The 14,282-nt window shown below is 48.5% G+C and overlaps 1 protein-coding gene across 3 annotated transcripts in view; it reads right to left on the bottom strand.

The window, feature by feature from the left end:
* FER (FER tyrosine kinase) overlaps positions 1 to 14,282 on the bottom strand; it is a 452,282-nt gene that overhangs the window by 39,118 nt on the left and 398,882 nt on the right. For all 3 annotated transcript variants that reach the window (XM_082263755.1, XM_082263756.1, XM_082263757.1), the window contains one exon: positions 2,181 to 2,335. In XM_082263755.1, coding sequence (XP_082119881.1) covers positions 2,181 to 2,335 — 155 coding nt within the window. The remainder of the gene's footprint in view (positions 1 to 2,180; positions 2,336 to 14,282) is intronic.

The raw sequence follows: 14,282 nt of genomic DNA, 5'->3' as shown, positions 1-14,282 counted from the left end.
GTTCTCAGTCTTCGAGCCAGCAGGAGACAGATGCAGCATCAAATCAATGCTGCATCCACTTAGCTCGGTATGATTTGTAAAAAAAAAGAAAAACAAAACAAAAAAAACAAACTTCTCTTTATACATATAGATGTAAAATGGTGATAACTAGCATGTTTGGAAACCTCTACCAAATCCCCTTTTTTTTTAGTATAAAGCAAAATTGATTTGAAAACAATTCCCTTAGAATCACTCATGCAAAATGTAATCATGCACTGGGAAATATATTCTCTTCATCAATTCAGTAAAGAGAAGTGTTAAAAATTGCATAACCAAAAAGACAATTTGCACCTTTGCCCTGCATCTTCCAACACAGCAGTGGAACTGAATGGATCTATTGGTTGTTAATAAAAAAAAAAGCAATAGGTCATTATTCAATTCCAAATGTAGCTGTTTAATCATCATCAACATCACCATTACAAAAAAGGTACTCGTTTGCACTCAAGCATCAGTGTAGTTAGGTGGACAGAATCGATAGATGTTACCTGCTTAAAGATGTAGCAATTTTCTACATAAAGAATCAGATACAGGACACTAGTGGAACTACATGTAACTGCCACCAACTAAAGAATTCTTCCTTAACGACAGAAGGAAAGAGGACTATATCATTAAATACATTTTAGATTGGCTTGCTAGCCATTGTCAGATGACATGGTGGCAGCTTGTTAGCAGCTGTCCAAGAGCAAATCAGTAAATTATCCCGAGGATTCTGGTGACAGGTTTTCCTGCCATGATGTGGTGACAGTCTGGTTTTCTGAATTCTTGCAAAAAAAAGTGATGGAAGCACAAACATACAAAATACCAAACTGGAGCCTTGCAACATGGAAATAAAGAAGGGCAGTTATCAAAACATACAGCATCTGCAAGCTACATAGATAAAGAAAAACAATATGAATGAAACAAAACTGGTTGAAAATTGGAGAAGTATATTAAATATATGATAAAAAAAAGAATATGTATGTATAGATACACAGCTAGAAAGACACAATGGTACGTTCCATAATAAAAATGTATCTACAGGATTAACTGGCATCCAATGTGCATGTACCTGCATGATTTACAAACTAATCTGATTAATTCATATTGATGTTTTCACTTTTAACTCTGTGTGTCAATTTGGCTCTCACTGCTATCAATCAGAACCAGTGGACACACAGAGATGGCTCAGGAGTGAGCACGCACGAGTCCCCCAACCATAGCAAGCAGCTTTCTATGGTGGGCACTGGAGAAAAGGAAGATCGGGGAGCTGCTCTGTGCAAAACCATTGGACCGAGCAGATAAGTATGTTTGTTATTAAAAAAAAAAAACCTTTAGAATCACTTTAACTCCAAGCTGATAATATATCTGTAAAGGCTTTTTTAAAGCGCCCCTCTATGAAGAATTTTGAATACCATCGTTTTTTTTAATTTTAAGGCTTGACATTTTTAGTATCATTTACTCAGTGCGAGGCCCATCTTATACCAAAAATAAAAATAAATAAAATATGCATTTTGGGAGAGTGGAAGTATAATATCCTTTAGGTTTTTATTGCGGTTCATTTGCATATTAGGAAGATTTAGATTTCAACAACTGCTTCAAAAGATATGGAGGGAAAGTAATAACAAATCTCCCCAAAGTGAGAGAAAATTACCCCTTCGCAACCAACTGCAATTCACTGGATGTTTTCCCCATCAAACTCTGTAAACTTTAGACACTGTAAAACTTGAGAATCTAATATTTCTAATTTGTTAGGGTGACCTCTTCTGAATTAAAACATGTACCATGTAACATATAAAGCATTTGCCCAAGTCTAATGTTTGGTTTAACAAAACTGTAACATGCTTTGTGTATTGTTATAGCAATAAAATTATAACTAACATCTACCCGAAATATTAAGTAAAATCCTGCTGCAAAACCTTTAACTACAGCCAAATAATGTCCACAAACAGTAGTCCTGTAAGCAACGTGGATCAGAAATGGGAAATACCTTTAACATCTGCAGTGTGAAAATCATCTACTACATTATAATAAAAAAAAAAAATGTTGAAAGCATGATAATGTGTAATATATATTATATATTATAGTACAGCAAATAAATAAAATGCATTGATCACAGTCTAAAATGTAATATTACCATAGTTAAAAAAAAAACTGAGTCTTACCATAGTTGAGAGCTTCTGGGGCTGTCCATTTGATAGGGATCTGCTTTAAACCAGAAGATGAATATATTCCATCATCCTCCTGACGAGACATGCCAAAGTCACTGATTTTCAAAGTATTATTTTCACCGACTAGGCAGTTCCGTGCCGCCAGGTCCCTAGAAAACAAAAAAAAAAAAAAAATAATGTGTTGGAAAGGAATTGAATTTACTTTCAGATTAGCAGGAATGCATGAATAATTCTACTGCTTGCGACATATTTTTCCAGAGATATACATAGTATTTCAAAAAAGAAACCCCTTGTCAAAACATTTTCTTAATAAACATTTATTGTTCTTTTACCATTTCCTCCAATGATCAATCACTTGGGGTTCATTCACATGGATGGCAGCCCCTGCCGATTTTTCCTTACTTCCTGTTCAGTAAAATTGTTTTCAGCAGGACATGAAGTGAGGGGAAATCTCGACACCACCAAATAGCAGTAAAAACCCACCGGAAAAGAATTGACTACGTCTATAGGGCAGTCCTAGGGGGTATACTCCCCCTTCCTGCTATAGGACTTTAGTTTTGTAACAAGCAGTGTCAGAAGAATACATAACCCAACACAATATAGGGGTGGGTGCTGTGTCCGTCAATGAACATCAGAGAAAAGGATTTTACGGTGAGACAAAAATCCAGTTTTCTCTTTCGTTCATTGACGGACACAGCTCCATATCTTCTTTGACCCTTGGGACGCCCCCGAAGCAGTGTCAACATGGGGGGTGGGAAAAAACACAGCAATAACATATTTCCCAAAAAAGGCTAAAATGTAGCCAATCAGGTAAACCAGGAGCTCAAACAGGAACAACTGGAGCTCACCTACCAAAAAAAAAAAAAAAAATACACCCCCAAGATATTTAAGCCTCTGCAACAGCAGCCTGCAAAACTTGTGGCCAAAAGCAGCATCCGCAGATGCAGATGTGAATACATCCACCTTGTAAAATTTTGTGAAGGTGTGCACAGACGACCAGGTGGCCGGCTTGCAAACATGGACCACTGACGCCTGATAACGGAAGGCCCAAGAGGCACTAAGCACCCACGTAGAATGTGCCTTAACATGAAAAAGGAGGAATCTGACCCTTAATGGAATAGGCCTTCACCACCATCTGCCTTATGCATCTGGAAATGATCGCAGCAGATGCGGCTTGCCCCTTACGAGACCCATTCGTAAGGACAAACAAGGAATCGGATTTCCAAATCGACTCAGTACACCCTTATTGCCCGAACCACATCCAAGGAATGTAAGGCAATCTCTTTAGGATGCTTAGACCATAAGGTAGACAACATAGTATCTTCTATTAAGTGGAAACCCGAGACGACCTTCGGAAGGAACGACTGGCAGGGACGTAGCACCACTTTGTCCCTGTGAACCACCAGGTAAGGTGACCGACAGGACAACAAAGCCAACTCCGACACCCTGCATGCAGAAGTAATAGCCCCCAAGAAGGCCACCTTCTATGACAAAGTACCCCCTGAACGAAAGTGGAATTTGTGGCCAACAGGCATTGGAAGAAGATTGCCAAAGCAGAAATCTGGCCCTTGGTGGTGCCCAGGTCCAAACACTGATCTATACCTCTTTGTAGAAACTTCAGCAGACGGGAAAATGCCCCGAGACTCACACCAAGTAATGTACGCCCTCCAGACTCGATGATAAATATTCCTAGAAGTAGATTTCCTAGCTTTTAACAGTGTAGGAATTACCATATCCGACTACCCTCTGTCCCTCAGTACCTGGCTTTCAAAGCCAGGCCGTTAAAGCCAGCGACCATAAAGCAGAATGAAAGATCGATCCTTGAGACAAAAGATCTTCACTGAGAGGAGCATCGACTACCAGCCTTACTAAGCCTGCGTACCAAGGCTGGCAAGGCCAGTCTGGGGCCACCAGAAAGACTAGGATCCCTTCCGCCCGGATTCTGTGCAGAAGTCTCTGCAGAAGTTGTAGTGGAGGAAAGGGCATACATTAGCCGATGCTGACCCCAGGGAACCATCAGAGAATCTGAGGCGTCGGCCAGAGGGTCCAGAGACCTTGCCACAAACCTTTGAACCTTCTGGTTGAGAAGAGAAGCCAACAGGTCCACATCGGGAGTCCCATACCAGAGACGCAGTTGTTGAAACCCCTCCGGGTGAAGAGACCATTCGCCCAGGTCCAGTGCCTGCTGACTGAGGTAGTTCGCCTTACAATTTTCTACCGCTGGAATGTGCACAGCAGAGAGGGCTTGAACAAAGCATTCTGCCCACCTTAGAATGCCAGCCACTTCTCTGGCCTCTAGTGCACTTTTGGTGACCCCTTGGTGATTGACATATGCCACAGCTGTGGCATTGTCCAATTGAATCCTTACCGGGCGCCACAGCAGACGATCTGTCCACAGGGACAGGCAAAGCATGATCGCCCGAATCTCCAGGACATTGATTGGCAGCCTGGACTCCTTCCGAGTCCAAACCCCCTGAGCCGGATTTGTGCCCAATACACCTCCCCACCCGAGCAGGCTTGCATCCGTGGTAACCACCACCCAGTACATGGGGAGAAAGGATTTTCCCAGTCGAAGCTCCAGGAAGCGGAGTCAGCAGATCAAGGACCCCCTCGTACTCCGGCTCAACAGGATCAGATTGTCTAAGGACTGTGGATTATTGTCCCATTGGGCAAGAATCTCCTTTTGCAGAGGTCTGGTATGCAACTGAGCAACTGCACGCAAGTTCTGAGGGATGACCACCGGTTGGACAACAGGAGCCGAAGTGCATGCTGCAACTTCAGAATTTTTGTTTCCGGAAGAAACACCCAAGCTGAAGCTGAATCCAAGTCAGGACCAGGTAGTGCAGTTTGTTGGAGAGGGTCAGAGCTGATTTCTAAAAAAATTCAGTTTCCACCCAAACGCTTGCAAGGTTCGAACAGTGATGTCTAAATCGTCTTTTAAGACAGTTGGAGACTCTGCGTGCAGAAGGAGATTGCACAGGTACCCCAGAACTGCAAAGCTAACACCGGGGCCACACCGAGGCTAAAACGTTTGTGAACACCTGAGGAGCTGAAGCGAGACTAAAGGGTAACGCCACAAATTGATAGTGCTCTTTGCCCACGGTGAAGCAAAGAAAACGCTGGTGCCCAACATATATTGGGATATCAAAGTAAGCATCCTTGATGTCGATAGAGGCCAGAAAATCCCCTTGATGAAGGGATGCCACTACCGTGCGAATGGACTCCATCCAAAATTTCTGAACCCGCACAAAGCGGTTCATGGATTTGAGATCCAGGATTTAACGGACCTTGCCTTTGTTCCTGGGAACAGTTAATAGGTTTGAATAAAACCCCTGAAAATGTTCCAACTCTGGAACTGGTACAATGACTCCTTGCGAGTGCAGATCCTGTACCACTTCGAGAAGGTCTTGTAGACAATCCTGGGACGGACACAAGATGGAAGGGAAGAACCTTGCCAGAGGCAAGGACCGAAACTCGATCTTGTAACCGGACCGAATCAACTCCTGGACCCATTTGTCTTGAATGAGAGGTCCATGGGTCTGGAAAGAAGCGAAGACGTTCCCCCCCCCCCCCACTCCAGGTACGGGTGAAGGCCCCCCTTCATGCAGAGGTGGACTTGTTTGCAGGACCAGCGGAACCCGCTTTTGACTTACAAGACCAGGGTCTCTTGGAACGTCCCGCAAATTTACGGGTGGATTTTGGTCCCTTGTCTTGCGATCCCGCAGGACGAAAGGGCCGTTTGTAAGCCGAGAAGAAAGGTCCACGCTTGCAACGAGGCTCTTTGCTCTTGGTGACCTGTGGAAGCAGAGTAAGACCTTTAATGATTTCTTCCATTGAAGCTCAGAACAGGCGAGCGGTCTCCTACAAAGGGGAGATTGGTCAGTACCCTTTTGGAAGCCTGGTCTGCATACCAGCATTTCAGCCAAATCATGCGGCGAAGTCACAGACACTCTTCAGGCTTAGCCCATTCGGTTAAGGTCGGGGAGACCAAGTTTATGGCAAACACCGGCCTCAAAATTGAACCGGCCACGGTAAAAAGGTATCGGACCAGAGACTAAGCTCTCTTGTCTACCGGATCTTTAAAGGACGGAGAGCTCTCCACTGGCAATAGTGTGGCTTTTATTTAACCTGGAAACCTGAGAATCCACCACCGGCGGAACTGTCAGTTTCTTTAAAAGGGACTCTTCAAAAGGATACCTACTAGCAAAACGCTTAAGTATCCCAACCATGCGTTTTGGGGTACCCCACTGACTTGTGACAATATTGTAGAAATAGGTGGGAAAGGGGAACACCTTAGTCTCCTTGGAAGGTCTGTGGGTACCAAATTGCACTGGCACAGCCGATGCAGCATTAGCGGTGTCCTCCAATTTTAAAGTTTCCCGCACTGAAACAATCAGTGTCCCCACAAGCGCTTTTTCATGTGCGACCATAGTGGAAGAGGATTCATCCTCACTGTCAGAGCACTCAGGGTGCCTGGACGCAAACCCAGTAGGGTGACTCGCGTCTGCGGCTGCCAAATCAACCTCAGAATCTGAGGAGGCAGAGGATTAACGTGAAGGCGGGGGGCGATTTTTGTTAGGCCTATTTTGAAGGGCCATATCAACTTATGACACTAGTGACTGCAGGACCTCCGTCATGGCCACAAGGGCAGACTGAGACCCAGAGGGTCCCGCAGCTTCTGAGAGTGGGTCAGGTGGTGACACAAGCTCCAGGGACTCCATAATTAATCTGGGAACTGCTAGAAATATCGCTGTGATACCACCCCCCCCCCCCACCGCTGTACCAGTGGCATTACAGGTTCCAGCTCACCAAAAAGAGGGAGCGTGCCCACCCACAGGGACTCACCACCGCGACTCAGGAGGGGGACAGAGGGCCAAACTGCAAGCGGTGTGGCGATCAGAGAGGAAAAGGTAGCACAGACACTGCCACTAGAGGCCCACCGCCGAATCACTGCTCCGCAGTCTAGCAAAAGGTGGCCGCTGCATTTGAATCAATGGGAAACTATCAAAACATGGCCGCCGAGCAACACAAACATGGCTGCTGATACCATTAGGAACCATCTACTGCAAAATGGCACGCGACCCACAGGACCACCAGGTACATGCAGCTAGCAGGGACCCCCACCAGGGCCATCGTACCAGAATTTTTGCGAACTGGTCAGCCAGCGTCACCCCCCCCCCCCGGCTCCAATACATACGAATAGTATAGCCACCACGGAAGGTGGGCGGGGGACTAAGGGGGGAGCTAGGTGAAAGACTGGGCAGGGGGGGGGGGGAAGATATAAAGCGGTGTCCGTCAATGAATGAAAGAGAAAACTGAATTTTTGTAAAATCTTACCTGTAAAATTCCTTTCTCTGAGTCCTCCGACAGTCGCCGCCTCGTCATATTCGTCACAATGGGGTATTAGACTTTGCTCCGAAGGAGTAGCTAGGCAACATAATATGTTAACATTAAAGCTTTTAACATATCCCACCCACAGGGGGTGGTCCCCTCAGTCAATACCCTCCTACTTCCTGCAACCATATCTCAGTTTCAGTGGAATAGCAGTAGAGTATACAACCAAACACCAAAAGAGGGGCGGGGGCGGCGACTGTCGGAGGACTCAGAGAAAGGAATTTTACAGGTAAGATTTTACAAAAATTCCGTTTTCTCTTACGTCCTCCGACAGTCGCCGCCTCGTCATATTCGTCACAATGGGGACGTCCCAAAGCAGTGCAAACATGAGGGGTGGGAAACGCAGCCGCGCCGTAAGGCAACGCAGTCTCCACATCAAAGAAAGGAACCTTACCAAAGGAAGGACACCAGCTGGGCAACATGAAAAAAACTTGCTCAACAGGAGCAACAACCCAGGAAAAACAAATAACCCAGGGATAAAAACGTATCCCAAACAGCCAGGGGTCCAAAACAAAGGACCCTAAGGAACTGCCGCACTAAGAACCTTGCGGCCAAAGGAATTATCTGCCGATGCCTGAACATCTACTCTGTAGAAATTTGTGAAAGTGTGTACGGTCGACCAGGTCGCCGCCTTACACACCTGGGCCACAGAAGCCCCATGACGACAGGCCCAAGACGTACTCAGACATCTAGTAGAGTGCGCCTTCACAGGCACAGGAGGAACTTTTCCCTGCAAAGCATATGCCTGTTCAATGGTCTGTCTGATCCATTTGGCGATGGTAGAAGCCGACGCCGCCATACCCTTCCGAGGACCCTCCGGAAGGACAAACAAAGAATACGTCTTGCGAAAAGACTCAGTCGATTTAAGGTAAACCCTTATCGCCCGAACAACATCCAAAGAGTGCAACCTCACCTCCTTCGGATGTTTAGGCTTCGCGCACAGCGAAGGTAAGACAATATCCTCATTGAGATGGAATTCCGAAACTCGCTTTGGAAGAAAAGAAGGATTAGGTCGCAAGACCACCTTATCCAAGTGAATGACCAGATACGGAGACTTGCAGGACAAAGCCGCCAGCTCCGACACTCTGCGAGCCGAAGTGATCGCCACCAAAAAGGCGACCTTTTTGGACAACATAGACAACGAGATCTCCCTGATCTGTTCAAAAGGCGCACGTTGTAACACAGATAGAACGAGATTCAAGTCCCAAGGAGGCAGAGGTTCCCTCCTAGGAGGGACCAGATGCCACACTCCTTGAACAAAAGTGGCAACTAAGGAGTTAGAAGCCACAGGACGTTGAAAAAGAACGGCCAGCGCAGACACCTGACCCTTGACCGTAGCCAGCGCCAAACGCTGGTCGACACCCGTTTGAAGGAAGGACAACACTCGAGAAACCGAGTACGTGTGAGGTGAAAACCCCCTGGACTCACACCAGGCAAAATAGGCCTTCCAAGTATGGTAATAGACCTTCCCTGAGGAAGGTTTCCTCGCATTGATCAAAGTGTGAACGACCTCAGGGGAGAGACCCCTATCCTTCAGGACCTCGGTCTCAACAGCCAGGCCGTCAAAGCCAGCGACTGTAAAGCAGGATGGAATATCGGGCCCTGAGACAGAAGATCGTCTCGAAGAGGTAGACGCCATGGGGCGTCGACCGCCAGATTCACGAGGTCTGCGTACCAGGACCGGCGAGGCCAGTCCGGTGCCACAAGAATCACCGTGCTGCGTTCCGAGTGCAACCTGCGGAGGAACCTGGACAGCAATTGAATCGGTGGAAACGCATACATCAGTCTGTACTGATGCCACGGAGCTACCAACGCGTCTGATGCGTCTGCCCGAGGGTCGCGCGTCCTTGCCACGAACCTTCTCACCTTGTTCAGACGAGACGCGAACAGGTCCACATCTGGAAGACCCCACTTCGCGCACAACATCTGGAAGACAGCCGGGTGGAGAGACCATTCCCCCTGATCCAGGGTCTGGCGACTGAGATAGTCCGCCTGCCAGTTCTCCACCCCGGAATGTGAACTGCCGTTATCGCCGGGACAGGAGTCTCGGCCCAAGACAGAATGTCGGCCACTTCCCGAGCCGCTCGAGCACTCCTGGTGCCCCCTTGGTGGTTGATGTAGGCCACCGCCGTGGCATTGTCCGTCTGCACCCAAACCGGACAGCCCTGCAGTCGGTCCGTCCAGCGACGAAGGCAGAGATTTATTGCACGCAATTCCAGAATGTTGATTGGAAGGGAGGACTCCCCCCTCCGACCAAGTTCCCTGGGCGGACAGAACGCCCAGAACTCCACCCCAGCCCGACAGGCTGGCATCCGTGGTGATCACCGTCCATGAGATAGGACGAAAGGACTTGCCCCCCGATATCATCGGGGACCGGAGCCACCACAGAAGATCCCTTCTGGTGCGAAAGCTCAACGAAATTAGAAGATCCAGAGATTGGGGTCGCCCGTCCCACTTGGACAGGATCTCCGCCTGGAGACCCCGCGTGTGAAACTGGGCGAAGGGAATCGCCTCGAAAGCCGAGACCATCAATCCCAGACATCTCATGCACGTCCGGAGGGACGAGCACGGACTGTCCCTGAGGGACCTGACTTCCTCCTGAAGAGTCCTGAGCTTGTCTTCCGGCAGGAAGACCTTCGCCTGGATCGAGTCCAGGATCATTGCCAGGTAGGGAAGACGAACCGACGGACTCCGCGTCGACTTTGGAAAATTTATCGTCCAATCAAACTCCTGTAGAGTTCGCATCGTGACGGACAGGTCCTTTTCCAGACCCTGGCTGGACGCAGACCGAACCAGAATGTCGTCCAGATACCCCAGGACAGAGATGCCCTGAGCTCTCAACAAAGCCAGAACGGGAGCAAGCACCTTGGTGAAAACCCGAGGAGCCGAGGCGAGACCAAAAGGCAACGCCATGAATTGGTAATGATCCTCCGCAATGGCGAATCGAAAGAACCTCTGGTGACCCTCGAAAATCGGGATGTGAAGGTACGCATCCTTCAGATCGATGGAAGCCATGAATTGCCCCGGAACCAGGGCAGCCACCACCGACCGCAGGGATTCCATGCGGAACTTGCGAACCCGCACAAAGCGATTCAAAGCCTTTAAGTCCAGAATTGGACGAACCTTGCCCTCCTTTCTGGGCACAGTGAACAGATTGGAATAAAACCCCCGAAATCTGTCCCGATGAGGCACCGGAACCACCACTCCCTGAGCCCTCAGGTCCCGCACCGCTAGGTGCAGGTCCCGCAAACGCTCCGGAGACAGCTGAAGATTTGAGGGAAAGAATCTGCTCTCCGGCCGAGAGAGAAACTCGATCTTGTAGCCAGATCGAACGATTTCCTGAACCCCCCGGTCCCGCACGCGGGCCAGCCAGGGTTGAAGAAAAAGGAGCAAGCGTCCCCCCGCCCCAGAACTGGGTGAGGGCGCCCCTTCAGGCCGCACTGTTATGGGTAGAGGGTCCGGACTGACCGGACTTCTGTTTACCAGACCACAGCTTCTTTTGGGAGCCTTGACCCTTGAACGGTTTGCCCTTGTAGTGCGACCGAAAGGCACGAAAGGACCCCTGAGGAGGCCGAAAATTAGTATGCTTCTTACCAGGAGCCCCCTTAGCATTGGGGAAGTGGGGCAAGAGCGTGCTTTTACCGCCCGTGATCCCCTTAATCAACGTATCCAAGGACTCCCCAAAAAGGCGAGATCCATCATAAGGCAGATTGGCTAAGGTCTTGCGCGAAGATTGGTCCACCGACCAACACTTCAACCAAACCAGGCGGCGAGACAACACCGCCACGCTTTGTACACGTGCAGCCAACGGCACTAAGTCCAAGTCCGCATCACACAGGTACATGACACCCTGATGGATTTGATCCACCATATCCAGTGTCGCCGGCGAGGCCGAATCAGCCACTAGGACGCGCCTAAGCACCTGCGTCCAACTTGCGACAGCCTGGGCTGCCATAAGAGAGGCAAACAGAGCTTTAAGCATCGAACCCGTAACAGAATAAGTATGACGGGCAAGAGACTCCATTCTCCTATCCGTGGCATCTCGGAACACCGGGGTATCCTCTGCAGGAATCGCAGTGGATTTGTTCAAAACCGCAATGGCGTGATCCACCGGGGGTGGCACACACCACCGTTCATCAGTGGCAGGCGTGAAAGGATAACGCAGCCTGAACCTACTTGGCACAGCAAAAGGTTTGCGTAAATTGCGCCATTGTTCCTTAACAGCGCGCTGAAAATCATCAGTGCAGGGAAAGACCTGCGATGTCTTGCGTCTTTTCTGCGTCCCATAAGCCGCCAAGGCAGCGGGAGGATCAGCGTTTCCATGATTGCAAGCTCTTCAGGCGAGCCAGGGGGAGAATTATCAACCCCTTCAACCTCAGCCTCCACCTCGGACCCCACGAGATCCAGGGAGGAACGGGACCCTGATAAGGAGACCCCAGCCATAGCAGCCCCATCACCTTCACCCTCAGAATCAGAGGAAATAGAAACTCTGGGTCTTTTAGTGGATTGAGCAGCCACCAGCATCTGCACCTGAGCATCAAGGTTAGCCACCACTTCGGCTAAATCCCCCCCTGGGGGGGGGAAACAGCAGTCCCCTGGCTTCCCACCAAGGTGGCAGGAAATTTGCCCTCCTGAGAATCCATTTGCCCCAAAAAAATATGCCGGAGAATAAAGGGTTAACTGCCCCTTTAACAAGCGCGGCGAGCGCAGCCCACCGCACACACACACAAGCACAATGAGACCCCCACAGGGATAAAACTGAACACAGGCAATGGATATAGGAAGGAACAGAAGGCTAAAACCTGAGGAGACCCCTGCTGCTGCCGCCTCGATCGGTGTACCCAGGAAAGAGGAAGTGATGCAATCAGGGCGCTCTATTAAAGCCTATGGAAGGCTACAAGAAAATGGCCGCCCGCAGTGAAAACATGCGGCTGGAGCGAGCGCAGGCAAAATGGCGCCGTTTGGCGCCGAAACCGCCGCTCCCCCATTACTGTGATGCATGTAACACCATCCATGTAAAAAAAAACATGGCAGATCGCCGCAGCGATCGCTGTATCGTGCCCCAAACATGACAAAAACATGCCCCACAGCAAACAGCCCTTCACACTTTACACAGGCTGACACAGACAGTGTCACACAGCCCCCCCCCCCCCCTGCAGCCCACAGCATGCAGCCAGAGCGATAGGGAGACAAACAGTGTGAACAGAGGCAGGTTACACAGTCCCAGACTGACACCCCCCCCCGACAGACAGGTCCCCACATAGATACACTTACCTCTTAATGGCGTGGGGAACCCGCACAGGCGAACAAGCCGCTGCACATGAGGCAGGGAGAGTCGCATCCAGGACGCACAAAATCAGGGTTAAGAAACCGCACAGTGTCCATTGAGGTAGCCACCTCACCAATCATCCCTGCACCGAACAGGGATGGGTCGTTCATTGTGCCAGGAGCGTTACCTGGCTGAACGCTCGACGGCAGGCTGGGAAGCCACTGACCCACGACCTGCGACCAGGGGGATCAGCCCGAGACCCAGCCCGCACGAATCCTCTTCATCAGAAGAACTAACGCTGACAAAAAGAACAGCTAAGTAAAGAGAGAGAAAAAACTCAAACAAAAAATCAAAAAAGAAGAGAAAGGCTGAGGCAAAAAGCCCCAGCATAGAGAGATCCAGCTACTCCTGACAAGCTAGACATTGAAACTGAGATATGGTTGCAGGAAGTAGGAGGGTATTGACTGAGGGGACCACCCTCTGTGGGTGGGATATGTTAAAAGCTTTAATGTTAACATATTCTGTTGCCTAGCTACTCCTTCGGAGCAAAGTCTAATACCCCATTGTGACGAATATGACGAGGCGGCGACTGTCGGAGGACGTAAGAGAAAAAAGGTTTTTGGCTGGACATACACTTTAACCACTTATTCTACTGCAGTACATTTATCAACGACAAAGTGGCAGACAGCAATTTACCCCATGGCATTTATAAAAGGCACCATCCAGTTGCCATTGTGCCTGTTCGTTCCTGTGAACCGAGGTGTAATCAGATGGAGCTGTTCACAGACCCAGTGTGCAGAACTGATCCAAACAGGCCTGTACAATGTGACCGTTGTTTTAGAGCATCTGGGGAGTGTTCTCTTTAGAGAAACTCAAGAAAACACCCATCACCTTCAGGAACAAAAAAACTGAAACTTAGCTGAGCTGGGAGAGGTTACCCCTGAACTAGGATTCCCTGCGTTTTTTTCTGGCCAGTGTGTCCATTTACCTCAAGATGACAGCATATACTATGTAGCAATGACAAAACCTCTGTGTCCTGTGATGTAAAATTAAAAAAATATAGTTGCCAATCCCTTATTCCTTCCTGCATATGCGAACCCACAAGCCTTTCAATGGTGGTATTTAAAATGTATTCAATATGTTTACTCTTATCAACTGATATATAAAATCTCTCCGAAACCTCAGAGAACACTGGAAATGGTCCCATACAAAAACATTTTCATAAATAAAAAAATCGCTGCTTTAAAGACCCCACTCTACAGTCCATGTCTCTAATCTATATACTGATCCTAACTTCACAGGCCCATCAAAACACTTATACATGGGAAAAGAGGGAGCAGGACCTAGACATAGCTGACTGGAGTAAAATTTAAATAACTTAAAAAAAAAAAAAAAAAAACAGCAGCTAGCACACTATTAGATACAAAATGATC

Source organism: Pelophylax lessonae, assembly GCF_965119305.1.
Source record: "Pelophylax lessonae genome assembly, chromosome: 1".
Classification (NCBI taxonomy): Eukaryota; Metazoa; Chordata; class Amphibia; order Anura; family Ranidae; genus Pelophylax; species Pelophylax lessonae.
Note: the sequence above shows the minus strand (reverse complement) of the source record. Positions and strands in the feature narration are given on the sequence as shown.